The following is an 11,769-nucleotide window of genomic DNA, read 5'->3' as shown; positions in this document are numbered from 1 at the left end:
GCCGCCCCCGCCCTGCCCCGTGGCCTCTCGCTGCCGCCGCAGCGTTTCGGTTTCGATTCCGCCGGCGGCTGAGGCTCCGCCGCCTTCTCCCGCAGGACCCTGCTGCCCGCTGCACCCCGCGCCCGGCGCCCCGGAGCCCGGCTGGAGGCAGCGGCAGGTGGGTGGCGGGGGCCTCCCGGGGACCCCGCGGGGCAGAGCCGGTGCCCGTCTCGCCGGGAGGGCGGCTGGGGAGAGAGGCCGTAGGGAAGCGCCCTCCTGTCGCCTCCGCCCGGCTCCCGGCCGCGGCGCGGGCGCTCCTGGAGCGCAGGAGCTGGCAGGAGCCCGAACGGAGCGGGGAGCGCGGTGGGGACCGCTCATTCTCTCCGAGCCGGGGCGGCGGGGCTGGCGCGTAGAGAAGCCGCTCCACCTCCTGGTCTCCGCAGACTGCCTTGAACATGCTGCATCGCACTGTGATGGGGGACGYGTTTGGGGCGCAGGATGCGTTCGACCAGGGCGAAGCCAGAAGAGCCGCTGGCCAGAGATGCTCAGGTGATAGCGCTGGGGGAGCAGGCTGAGCTCAGGAGCTGTCTGGAGCGCTCGGCGCTTGGGAACAGCTAGTCTCTTGCTTGCGCTGTTGCGGGGAAGCGACTCCTGTGCTGACTTGTGCCGTCGCCTCCCAGGGCCTGGGATGGTGCCACAGACTGCGGGCAGCGGAAGCTGGCAGAGGTGGGGCACCCACCTCTTCGTTTCCACCCAGCCTGTGAGCTGCTCTTTCTGAAAGACTGGCGGAGCATTTTTCACGCTGGGGCTGCGCTGCTGGGAAGCGCCGGTTTGCCAGCCCTGGAGGGCGGCTCCGGGTGTGGAAGCTGCGGGTTGCTGCGTGCTCCCGGCCCGGCTGGGCCAAGGCTCTGCGTTGCTCACGGCTTCCAGGGTGCCTGGTTAGACACCGCGGCCTTGGCTGAAGAGACCCTCCAGCCTGTGAGGCCGCTGTGTCTCATCCGCATTGTTTGACCTGCGTGACGGGAGCGCCCGGGTTCTCCCCAGAGYCAGGACCCGGCTGGGGGAACACGTGGGCACAAGCTCGGGGGGAGCTGCGGTCTCCTGCGGGGAGCTCACCTGCTGCGAGCCGCAGACCCGCCTGGCCAACGCGGAGCCTGAGCGAGTGCAGCGATGAGCAGAGCAGCTGCTCTCACTTCCCCGCCGAGCTCGGCAGGAGGAAACGCACCCACCTCCCCGGGGACATATTACAGCCCTGTCTGGGCAGGTCTCTGCTTGGCTCTGCCTTGCCCCTGCACCCTCAGACTCTGCCAGCTCTGATCCCATTTTTCGAGTGCAACCTGCAGTTGCTGCTTGCTGTTGTTTCTAGGCTGTGCTTGGTCTTGTCTGTCTATTTTGTTGAGTTTGGGGGTGTAACCAGCTGCCTGTCCTTCCTGGGTCTGGGCARTTGTTGCATCTGAGAACAGCAGGTGAAGCTCGGAGCATCTGTGGCACCTCCGATTTCTCTGCGCGCCTGCGGAGACCGTTTGCTGTTTCAGTGATGGCGCGGGAGGAGGTGTCAGGATAGAGGCAGCTGTTTCTAGTGTCATGCGGTTGCAGGAAGAGAGCAGCGGGACGTGTCCGGCTCTGACACGTGCGGCAGTGCCCCTCTCTTCTCTCTCCTGAGCGCGGCCGTTCTCCCTGCACAGACTGGGAATTGCGCTACAACCCCGGCAACCTGGAGCCCTCCAGTGAGGAGGAGGACGAGGAGGAGGAGTGGATTGATTACAGCCAGGACTGTAACATGTGTGATGAGGACAGCAATCCCCACTACAACTTCTGCGGGTTCAAGAAGTCTTTCTTGTGCAAGGACCCTCTGTCTGCTCGCTCACCCCAGCGCTTCTTAGACGCAAGAATGCACGTCGCGAACCCGCCCTGGAAGCAGCAGGTTACACCTGAGGTAACTGAGATCAGAGAGGTACTCTCCCGGGCTCAGTGCTCCCTGTCTCTTCTCCATCAGTGCTCTGTGTCCTCGCTTGTCACCTCCCCACCTGCGCAATGTCACGTCACCTGGTGCCTCTCGTCCTACCTGCTCGCAAGGCCCGGAGGGGCGAGGAGCTGGTGGTGGTGCAGGGCGCAGGCTCTGCTGTCCCCTTGTGCTGGGGGAGCCGTCCCTGCCGTCCCCCCTCAGGCGTGCTCGACCCACAGGCTCCGGCCGCTGCGGAGCGGGGTCCTGCGGCTGTTGGGGGTGACCCACAGCAGGGCGATTCCCTCGGGCACAGGGACTCTCGCGGGCATTTCCCGTGCCCAGCCCACGACCTCCAGCTCTAGGAGGGGCAACACAGTGCTGTGGGGAAGCCGCCTCGGGTCTGTTGAGTGGTTGCTTTGCCTCCTGGCTGGAATAAGGCACGGCTTTTCCGAGTGAGCTGCTCCCCTGCAAGCACCAGTGTTGGCTACTGCAGAGCCACCTTGGGCCGACGACACTTTTGCACAGTGGCTCTTAGGCATGAGTGGCCGAGCTGCATTTTCACTTCTGTGTGAGCATGCAGCTGCTGAGCTGCTGCAGTCTCCTACCCACAAACTGGCTTCTAGAGGCTGTGGCTCTTCTGTGAGCTGTCTCCAGTTCCTGGGTGTTGCTGTCAGCCAGGCTGCATGCCCTGCAGCAGCTTTGTGCCACGCACAGAGGCAGCTGAGGCCCTGCTGTCTGTGCATCCCGGGGCTCTGCTGCTTGTGGCATGGTGTTGGGAGCTCATACTTGGTCCAGGGCTTGTGGGGTCACCGGCACCTCTCTCTTCCCAGGAAGCAGAGAAAAATGCAAAGGAGCTGGTGGCAGAGGAAGAGCGAATGAAAAAGAAAGCCGAGAAGAAGAAACTCAAGAAGAAGGTGGGTGTGCCCTGCTGCTGGGCTTTGCGTGCTTGCCCTGCGGTGTGGATACCACTGGCCAGGTTTTCTCTTCTTCCAAACCTTGCTGGTAGCTCTGGGGGGTGAAACATGCCTCATGGGAGAGGACTGGTGCTCACTTACACTCCTCCCTCTAAGCAGGAGGTGAGGCAAAGAGCTGTAGTTTGGGCTCAGGTTTGGGTCTGTGCTGCTTTGCCTGGCACCAGCTCATGGCTTTCTCTCTGTTTTCCAGAAGCAGAAAGACCGGAAGAGACAAGAAAAATTATGTCGAGAGCTAAAAAACAAGGAGGAGGCTGAAGTGGTGAGTGGCTGTGTACCCTCCTCTTGGGCCAGCCAGCCTTGCCCCTGCCTGTCTGTGGGCGTGGAGCTGGGCTCTGCTGCGGCCTGGCACGTGGTGCCTTCTGCGGGGGCCTGTAAATGTCCGAACGTGAGAAGTTGTGGCTGCAAGAGCTGCTGGAGGCTGTCTCCGCAAAGGGTGCCCTAGCCAAGAGGAGAGGTGCGGGCTGGCAGAGCCCTGCTGCCCGCGCAGCAGTACCCACGCAGCTGCCGTCTCACTTCTGCGCTCTCTTTCCAGGGTTCGTCATCTCTGAACGATGCCGCGGGCGCTGGTAGCAGCGACAACAGCAGTGCTGAGGAGGAGAAGGACTGTCCAGAGTCCAGCCCCTCTCGGCGCCCTGGCGAGAGGGCAGCCTGCCCTGGAGAGGAGGGAGCAGGAGGCCCGAAGGCCAACGCGGAGGAGGTGATGGAGGTGAGGCGCTCCCAGGGTGGGCTGGGCTGAGCTGCATTTCGCTCTGGGCCAGCGTGGTCAGCCCGAGCACTGCGCAGCATCCGCTGTGCTCCCGGCCTGGGTGCCTGCCCCGCGGTCAGGAGCACGTGGCTTTGCGCGCCTCCCTGAGCTGCTCTCCTCTCTCAGGACGAGCTGGACTTGAGCTGCACCTTCGTCTCCAAAGCGTGGCAGAAAGCAGGTGTGAAGCTGCCAGCGCCTGGGAAGGAGAAACCGGCCAAAACTGATGATGCAGAGCCAGACAAGAGGCCCCAGGAGAAAGTGAGTTGGTTCCCACAGCGGCCTCTCCTCAAGGGGGACCTTCCCTGCTGCCCAGGGCGCAGGCTTTCCTGAAGCTGCGGGGTGGGTGGCCTRGGCTGCTCGCAGGCTGAGGCCTTGTGAGCTGGCTGAGTGCAGCTGCAGCGGCTCCGAATAAGATATATAGGAAGCCACGAGTACTTTCAGCCCTGACTGGCTTCTCTCCTCCCATCATGTGGCTGGCCTGACTTGTGAGTTAGGGTTGGGGGGTCCTGTGTAGGCAGAGGGAGCCCCCAGGACTGGAAAGTGCCAGTCACTGGCTTCTCGAGGGGCTGGCTGAGCGTGCGGATCCCCAGGGCCGTACCCCCAGCTGAGAACGGTGCTGTGGTCTGGGCCGCGTGGGTGCTGGCGGGGACGCTGTGCCCGCAGGAGGTTGTGCGGGCAGCTCTGGGCCTGCCTTGCCTGCCCAGTTATGCGGGCTGGGAGCTGCGGTGCCCTCTCTCCCACCGAGGCCGAGCGGTGCGGGGGTGGTGTAGGGCTGTGCGTCCTGCGGTGAGCCCTGTTCCCCCACCAGCAGCTGGGGGGTGAGCTGGGGGGGTGGATGCCCTCCTGCCCCAGCTCTTTGGGGGAGACTGGACGGGACTGGCAGCAGTGCAAGCGGTTCCCCGTTTGCCTCTGCCTGCTGCCCAGCTCTGCCAGCCCGCAGGTCTCGGCGCTGGGGAGCTGCGGCGAGCAGCGGGCGCTTGCCTGCCCTCCCGAGGGATGGGGCAGCTCTCGCGGGTCGTCCTGCCTCATCGCCTGGGCTGGGGGGCAGGCCAGGCCCCGCGTCTTGCTGAGCCCTCACCCTCACCGCCGTCCTTGGCCGCCCTGCAGGCGCCTGAGCCCTCGCCGCCATCCTTGGCCGCCCTGCAGGCGCCTGAGCCCTCGCCGCCGTCCTTGGCTGCCCCACAGGCACCCGAACCCTCGCTGCCGTCCTTGGCTGCCCCACAGGCGCCCGAGCCTGTACCCCTGGACACAAGCGTGGTGGAGCAGAGCCTGATTCTAGCAGGTCAGTGCCTCAGGCCTCCCAGGGCAGCAAGAGCGTAAGGGCGGGCACGTGGGGGCTCTACCCTGCTTCCCCCAGGCTCTGTGGGTAGGTTTGCCCTCAGGAGGGTTTCTTCTCGGCATGCATTCCCATGCCACTCGCTGGCATGGCAGTTTTTGTGGCTCTGGGCTGTCCCTGACATGACCCAGACGGCTTCTGTCTCCTTCGCCCTGGTCTCCTGCACTCCTCCCAGAAGATGTACGTGTCCCCTGCCGCGTGCTGGGGATGCGGCTCTGCTCTCCCAGCTGGGCCGCCTGGAGGGCTGGAGGGTCCGTAGCGGGGTGATGCTCTCCCTGCAGGCTGCGGGAACGAGGCTGCCCAGAACGGTCGCTACGCGGAGGCGGTGCAGGCCTTCACGGAGGCTGTGAAGCTGAATCCCAGGGAGCACCGGTGAGTAACGGGGCAGGGGAGGCAGGYGTCTTCTGGCCCTGGCGCTGCGGATCCCAGCCCTGGTGCGCTCTGGCCAGCTGCGTGCGTAGCGGCCGTGGAGGCCTGGCTGACCTCGGCCTCCCCGCAGGCTCTTCGGGAACCGCTCGTACTGCTACGAGAAACTGCAGCAATACGAGGAGGCTCTCAGGGACGCGCAGGTGTCTCTCGGTCTCCAGCCCAAATGGCCCAAAGGCTTCTTCCGCATGGGCAAAGCCCTGAGGGGGCTGAAGGTACCAGGGCTGGGAGGGGTAGGTGGGGGAAGGGGGTATCAGTGGGGCCGGGCACAGCCCTTTGGGRGGGCGGAGGAGGGAGACCTGGCCCAGGAGGGGTGCTGGGTGCTGAGGCCCAGGCCCTCTCGTTGGCCCCAGCGCTACGCCGAGGCTGTGAGCACGTTCGAGGAGCTGCTGCGCCTGGATGGCTCCTACGCGGACGCAGCTGCCCAGCTGGAGGACTGCCGGGCCCTGCTGCGGGTGAGCCCCTGCCTGCGCCGGCAGTGCTGCTCGTGCTCAGCTGGCAGCGCGGCAGGGCCTGATCTCCTCTCCTCTCTGCTGCAGACCAGCCCTGGGGGTGTCCCGGTACAGTCCCTGCTGGAAACCGCGGAGCTTCTGCTGCCTCTGTCTGGTAAGGGACCCTGGGCACTGAGGTCCGGTTTTGCTTTGGACCCGTTAGCGGAGCTGGCAGCTGGGATGGTGCTGGGGCACCTTGGGCTGGCGATCTGGGGGGGTGCCGCAGAGCTGGTGGGGAGCAGGGGGGACCTTGGGGCTGAGGGCAGCCTGCAGTCTGTAACACGCTGCCCGGTCTGGCCCGCGGAGCCTGCTGAGCCCTGGCCTCCCTTTTGGCAGGGGAGCGGACGAGTGGAAGCTGCAGTGACACGGACAAGAATGGGTTTGTCACTGTCACGAACTCGAGGAGCCATTCGAAAGGCCTGGCCCGGGCAGCAGTCGCAGCTAGCAGCAAGCAGACCTTGCCCCCGCAGCATCCGGCCAGGTAGGAGGAAGGGCTGGGTGGGAGGCGCAGAGAGCGGGCTGGCGGGGACTGCGCAGCGCTGGGCTTGGCCGCCGAGGGTGCCCCCTGCTCGCGGGGGGGGGCAGCGGGCAGGAATGGGTGAATCCCATAGCTTGCACACGGAGCTGGTGATGCTGGGGAGTCCTSCAGCTGGTGCGCAGGATGGAGCCGGCTACCGGTGATGCTGATGTGGTTGGCAGGGACTGCTATCCTTTGTGGGTCGGGAACATCACCGCCAGGATCACCGAGAAGGTGCTGCAGAGCTCCTTTAGCCGGTGAGTGTCTCCCCAGGCCTGGAGACCCTGCGTCTGTCCTGCTCCGTGAAACCCTCCCTGTGCCGAGACCCTGTGGCTGCGGTGCCCTGCCAGTCCCTTGTCTGTGCTCTCCCATGTAACCGTCACTGAGCTGAGACCCTGTGCCCACAGTGCCCCGCTAGCCCCACATCTGTCCTGCCCCATGTGACTGTCCCTCGGCTGTGTCCCCGTTCCCTGGTGCTCCTGGCCTGCAGGCGCTCGGCTTGTGAGTCCCCAGACTGCCTGGTGGTTCACTGCCTCTGGGAGCTGACGCCAGTCTGTCATGTCGCATCTTGGCTCTGTCTCTGGGCTGTGTTTCGCATTCCCCAAAGAGCGAGAGCAAAATGTAGGTGCCGGGGCACCTCTGGGGCAGAGTTAGTTGCTAAGACCCTCTCTACCCCACAGGTTTGGGCAGATTCGCTTCATCCGGATGCTCCCAGAGAGACATTGTGCCTTTATCAACTTCACGCAGAAAGCATCAGCAGAAGCGGCCTACAGGACCATGCTGGTGAGCTCCGGGGTGGGGGACAACGCCATGGGGACCCTGCAGCCCCTTGGATGTGGGGGGAGCACAGGATACACCAGGAGCGGGAGCCTGCAGCGAGGTGGGGGCCGTCCGTGGCTCTGCACTGCAGCCCTGCTCCTGTCCTTCCTCTGCGCGGGAAGCGCCTAGGCCTGGGGTGGGGGCCGGCGCTGACGGCTCTCCCTCCCCAGGGTGCTGATGTGGAAGGGACCAAGCTGGTGCTGCAGCTCAAACACCCTTCCCACGCAACGCCGCCCCCCGGCAGCGCCCAGAGACCTGCCGTGAGGTAGGTGCTTCCGCGGCGGCTCCCCTAGCCAGGACGTCTCGTGCGCTTGCGGCGAGCGGAGCTGAGCCCTGTACGTCTTGCACCACTGGGACGACGCGGAGGAGCTGGGCCCTTGGTGCTGCCCTGCGTCCTCGGCAGCTGGCCCCAACGGACTGCCAGGGCGCGACAGCRTGTGGCTCTGGGCCACATCCTGTCCTGTCCTGTCCTGGGAGGGTGCGCAGCTCCGAGTCCCTGCTCCCTAGGAAGCCGGCTYGAGTGCCTGCTGGCTTGGAGAGCCCTTCCTGGTGAAGCTGCAGCAGTGAAGGCAACAGCCCCTTGTGACGCTTGCCCCCGAGCTGCAGACTGGCGAAGAAGCGAGCGCAGCGGCGTTAAGACCTTCCCATTGCCTTTCTGCGGGAGCCTGGGGCTTTCCGCTCGGCTCCCCCCCGGCTGGGCGGCTGCGCGTTCCCTGGGAGCCCGGTGCTGGTGGCATTTGGGTTATCCTGCACCAGGCGGGGTCACTGCCCTTGCGGCGGTGGCTTGTGGCCCTGCGTTGGGGTGTTGGAGCAGGCAGCGCCCAGCCCAGGGAGGAGCTGGGGCACCCGCTCCAAGGGGCCCCCTGCTCTCTCATAGCCCGGCACTACGTGGAGCCCACGGCTCTGGGGGTGCAGTGCAGGGGGCTGTGGCCCCCTCTGCAGGCAGCAGGACCTGCCCCTGCCCTGGCGCTTTTGGGAGCCAGGCTTCACCCCGGCCCCGTGGCTGGGGCACGCTCTACCTCGTGCCACCTTGAGTGGTTGTGCCTTGTGGGGTCATGCCTCGTGTGGGGTCTGCAGCCCCCGGCGGGGGGGGGGGTCTGCGTGCAGCCCCCTCTGCTCCTGTCCGGGTGTTTTGACGGTATCACCACGCCGTGGTGTGGCCCCCCGCCGCCCCCCCAGCTGGGTGCCAGGGCCCTGCTGCGGGCGCAGGGCTCGCTCGCTGCRCACGTAACCCGGGGGCTGCTCTGCCCTGGGGGCTGCTGTCCCRGCTGCCTGTGCTCCGGGTCCTGCAGGGGCAGGAGGCCGTGGTGGGGCTGTGCTCACCTCGGGGCTCCTCGCGGCTCCCTGCGCGCCAGGGGCCTGGGAGAACCGGCTGCGTGCAGTGGGGAAGGGCACTGCGTTGCRGGGACGGCTGCTACCTTCAGCTCTTTCAGGGATTTGTACCTGCTTTGGGTTTCTTAATAAAACCGAGATCCAGCACTGAGCTTGCGCGTATCCTTCCCCGCCTGCTCTCAGCCCTGCGCCAGGCTGTGCCTCCAGGTCACAGCGCCTGGCCCCGGCCCCCAGCCCTCGCTGCTGTCCCTTTTGCAGGTCCTGGCAGCGTTCCCTTCCCCTCCCAGCTCTGCTGTGTCCCCAGCGTGGCCCTGGGCAGGCGGCAGCTGCCAGCCGGGCAGGGTGGGCGCAGACGGGGTCCCAGGCCTGAGGATGCACCACGCCAGGCCTGGGCGCAGGCTGGCGGGGCAGGAGGCAGAGCTGGCCTTCCTCGCCCTGCGGTGCCTGCAGCACGCTTCGCATCTGGGCGCTCTGCCCATCCCCAGCCCTTCTCTGGGGCGCTGGGAGCCGCCGGGGCAAGGTCCCGGCTCCCTCCCTGCTTGCAGACGGCTGGTCCGGAGGAAGAGGGTAGCACTGGGSTGGTGGCGGGTGGGAGGAGAGGGTGCTGCTGGCTCTAGGATGGGTKCAGTCCGCGTGGCACGGTGCTGCCGGGCGCTGCGGCTGCGCTCCAGGCGCTGGCAGGGGCTCAGGCTGCCTGCGGTGTCCCTGGGCCAGCGCTCAGAGCGAGGGCCGCTGGTCCGGCCTCGGGGGGCTCCGGGGAGGCGGCGCTCGCCCCAGCCCTGGGTCKCTCCAGGCAGCAGTTGTCCCCATTTCTCGTGTCAACGTGCAGCTGCTCATTCCTGCCCGCGGCGCTGGATCCGCGTCCGCCAACACAAGGAGCCCTGAGCAACCGGCGTTCGCTCCCGGGAGGCGACCAAAATCCCTCTCGGCCTTCTCTGATCGCTCCATGTGCTGGGTGCTTGCTCGCTCCCCCGGTTTTCTCCGACCCCGGACAGCACGGCTGCCTCCTCCCAGCTCCGGCCGCCTCCGCGCGCTGCGTGAGCCCTCGCGGGCCGCGTCGTGCAGGGACCCGTGAGTGGCTCTGTCCCCTCGCGCAGCTGAGCCCTCCCCGGCGAGTGGCCCCGGTCCTGCCTGGCCGCGGTGCTGCCGTCGGGGACGACTTGAGTTTGCGGCGCGTCTCCCCGTGCCCAGAGACGGCTCCGACCCCRGTGTCCGCTCCACTCTGGGCTGGGCCGGGCCCCCGGGGTCTGCGGCGGCCCCGGGGGGAGCGGAGGGCTGGCCCGCAGCCCCCATGCAGGCTCAATCATCACCCYGGATCCGTCTCGCTGCGGAAAGACTCGGTTTTCCTGAACGCGCGGAAACCCTACACCGGGAACCAGCCTCCCCTCGTCTGGCACGGGGGATGTGAGCGACAGCAGCGAGCGGCTCCCAGGGGGGAAGGGGTGTTTCATTTCAAAGCTGGAAGCTTTCCCRGAGAAGATGCATGGTGCAATGGATGTATTTTGTCTCTCAGTCCCTTCAAGACTAAAAAGCGATTGATTGTCTGGGACTAACTTGCTGCCTTTGAAGCATTTGGGGTTGCTGTTAAGCTCTATTAAAGTTCACTTTGCAGCAGCACCCGCGGCACAAGGGGAGGCCGAGTTTCCCATCGAACATCTGTGGGTTTTTAGCAGGATTATCTCTAATGGAGCTGCCCTTTGAGCCATCTGAGGGCTTCGCATGATTTACTGAGGGAAGCTGCGCTCAGCGGCTCTCACGTGGGAGAGGAATGAGCGTTAGCCAGGCTCCTCGCCAGGCTCTTGGGCTGCAGCGCCCGCCCCAGCCCTCCCCGAGCCCTCGCCACGGTGCCGCTGGGGTGTCGCGACAGCCGATGCACAAGTCATTTCTGCTCACCTGCGGGCGTGGGAAAGGCTCGGCTGCGGGTCGGCTCCAGCACCGCAGAGGCATGGATCCGGCCGACCTGACCCGACCCGACCCGGGCGGGCAGGGGCCGAGCTCCCGCAGCCCCCGGGCCGAGCTGCCAGTACAGCCAGGGGCTGGCAGAGCCGCGGCGCCGCTCTTCCCTCGGCTTTTGCTTCCTCTTTGCACCGGCTTGGCTTTGCGCAGGGACTTTCTCCGCTAAGCGCAGGGCTGTTTCTTCGCTCGGTCGCCTGCAGCTCCCTAACCTGATCGCAGGCGTTTACCGCTCCTGCCTGTTGCAAATCTCGCGGTCGCTGCCCAGCCGTGGGAATTGCCATCTGTGGTGCAGCGCTGGTGTCTGGCATTTCTCCTCGCTTGTCTGTAGTGAACGAGATCCAACTGATTGCTCGTAGCGCTTAGGTCAGTGCCGCTCCAGGTCTGCGCGGGCCAAGGAAATGCCGGCTGGGGCAGGAGCGTTTGGTTATTCATGGAGCGGTTTCGGCGTGGGAGCTTCTGCCGCAGCTGCTGTGCGGGAGGCTCGGCTCGGCTCGGCTCGGCGCTCCCCAGCCCAGTGCTCCTCCCCGTGCCACCAGCCGCGGTGCGGAAAGGGCAGCGGCGCCGTGGGGAAATGCCGCGGCACCGGTGCCAACAGCAGCCCCGCTCCCTTCCAGCTCCAGCGCAGCAGCGGTGACGCAGGTACAGCCGGGCGCTGCTGGGCCRCGAGGCCGGGGAAGGCGCACGCTTGGATGAGCCGTGGACTGTGGCCAAGGGCCGGGGCYGGGCACGAAGGTCCTGCTGCAGCTTGGGATGGGCACGAGGGCGCCCTGGGCAGCAGCGGCCATCGCGGGGCTTAAGGCGGGCACRGGGCGCTCGGACGGGGCAGGGTTTTCTTTCCTAGGAGCAGGGACCCGAGGGCGGCCAGGGAGAACGTGCCCGACGTCCCCGCGGGAAGGCCGGCCCCGGCGTTCGCCGCGGCTYGTGCCGGGAGGGTGCTCAGTGCCGGGGCCTCGGCTGCGCTCCCGGAGGGGAGGTCAGCATCCTCGCGTGTCCTCGGCCACGCGGACGGCCCCAACTGCTGCCGGCTGCGGAGCCCCGGCACCATGTGCCGCGCTTCCTCGGCGGGCGCTGGGGCTGCTGGGGGGCTTGAGGGTGTTTTTGTGCGGGGCTGAGCCCCCCTCCGCCTCAGGCATCCCTGCACCCGTCGGGCTCTGCATCCCACCTGGTGCCGTTGGCTCCTTGTCCCATCAGCGATGGGGAAACGGGAGGAGGGACGTCGCTCTGGGATGCCGCTGCGTCCTCTCGGCTG

General features: G+C 66.6%; 1 protein-coding gene across 1 annotated transcript; it reads left to right on the top strand.

Moving 5' to 3' along the window:
* The first annotated feature begins 6 nt into the window (after positions 1 to 6).
* Positions 7 to 8,715, top strand: TTC31 (tetratricopeptide repeat domain 31). The gene is made up of 17 exons (XM_026055989.1): positions 7 to 157; positions 423 to 528; positions 1,665 to 1,915; positions 2,755 to 2,838; positions 3,089 to 3,157; positions 3,431 to 3,604; positions 3,770 to 3,901; positions 4,751 to 4,828; positions 4,868 to 4,925; positions 5,261 to 5,351; positions 5,479 to 5,620; positions 5,759 to 5,860; positions 5,945 to 6,011; positions 6,233 to 6,377; positions 6,596 to 6,670; positions 7,094 to 7,196; positions 7,403 to 8,715. Exons 2-17 carry the CDS (start codon positions 435 to 437, stop codon positions 7,499 to 7,501), a joined length of 1,764 nt encoding a protein of 587 aa, XP_025911774.1. The 5' UTR covers positions 7 to 157; positions 423 to 434; the 3' UTR covers positions 7,502 to 8,715.
* Positions 8,716 to 11,769: the final 3,054 nt, after the last annotated feature.

This window comes from Apteryx rowi, unplaced genomic scaffold (assembly GCF_003343035.1).
Source record: "Apteryx rowi isolate R43461 unplaced genomic scaffold, aptRow1 scaffold_1288, whole genome shotgun sequence".
NCBI classification, from domain to species: domain Eukaryota; kingdom Metazoa; phylum Chordata; class Aves; order Apterygiformes; family Apterygidae; genus Apteryx; species Apteryx rowi.
Note: the sequence above shows the minus strand (reverse complement) of the source record. Positions and strands in the feature narration are given on the sequence as shown.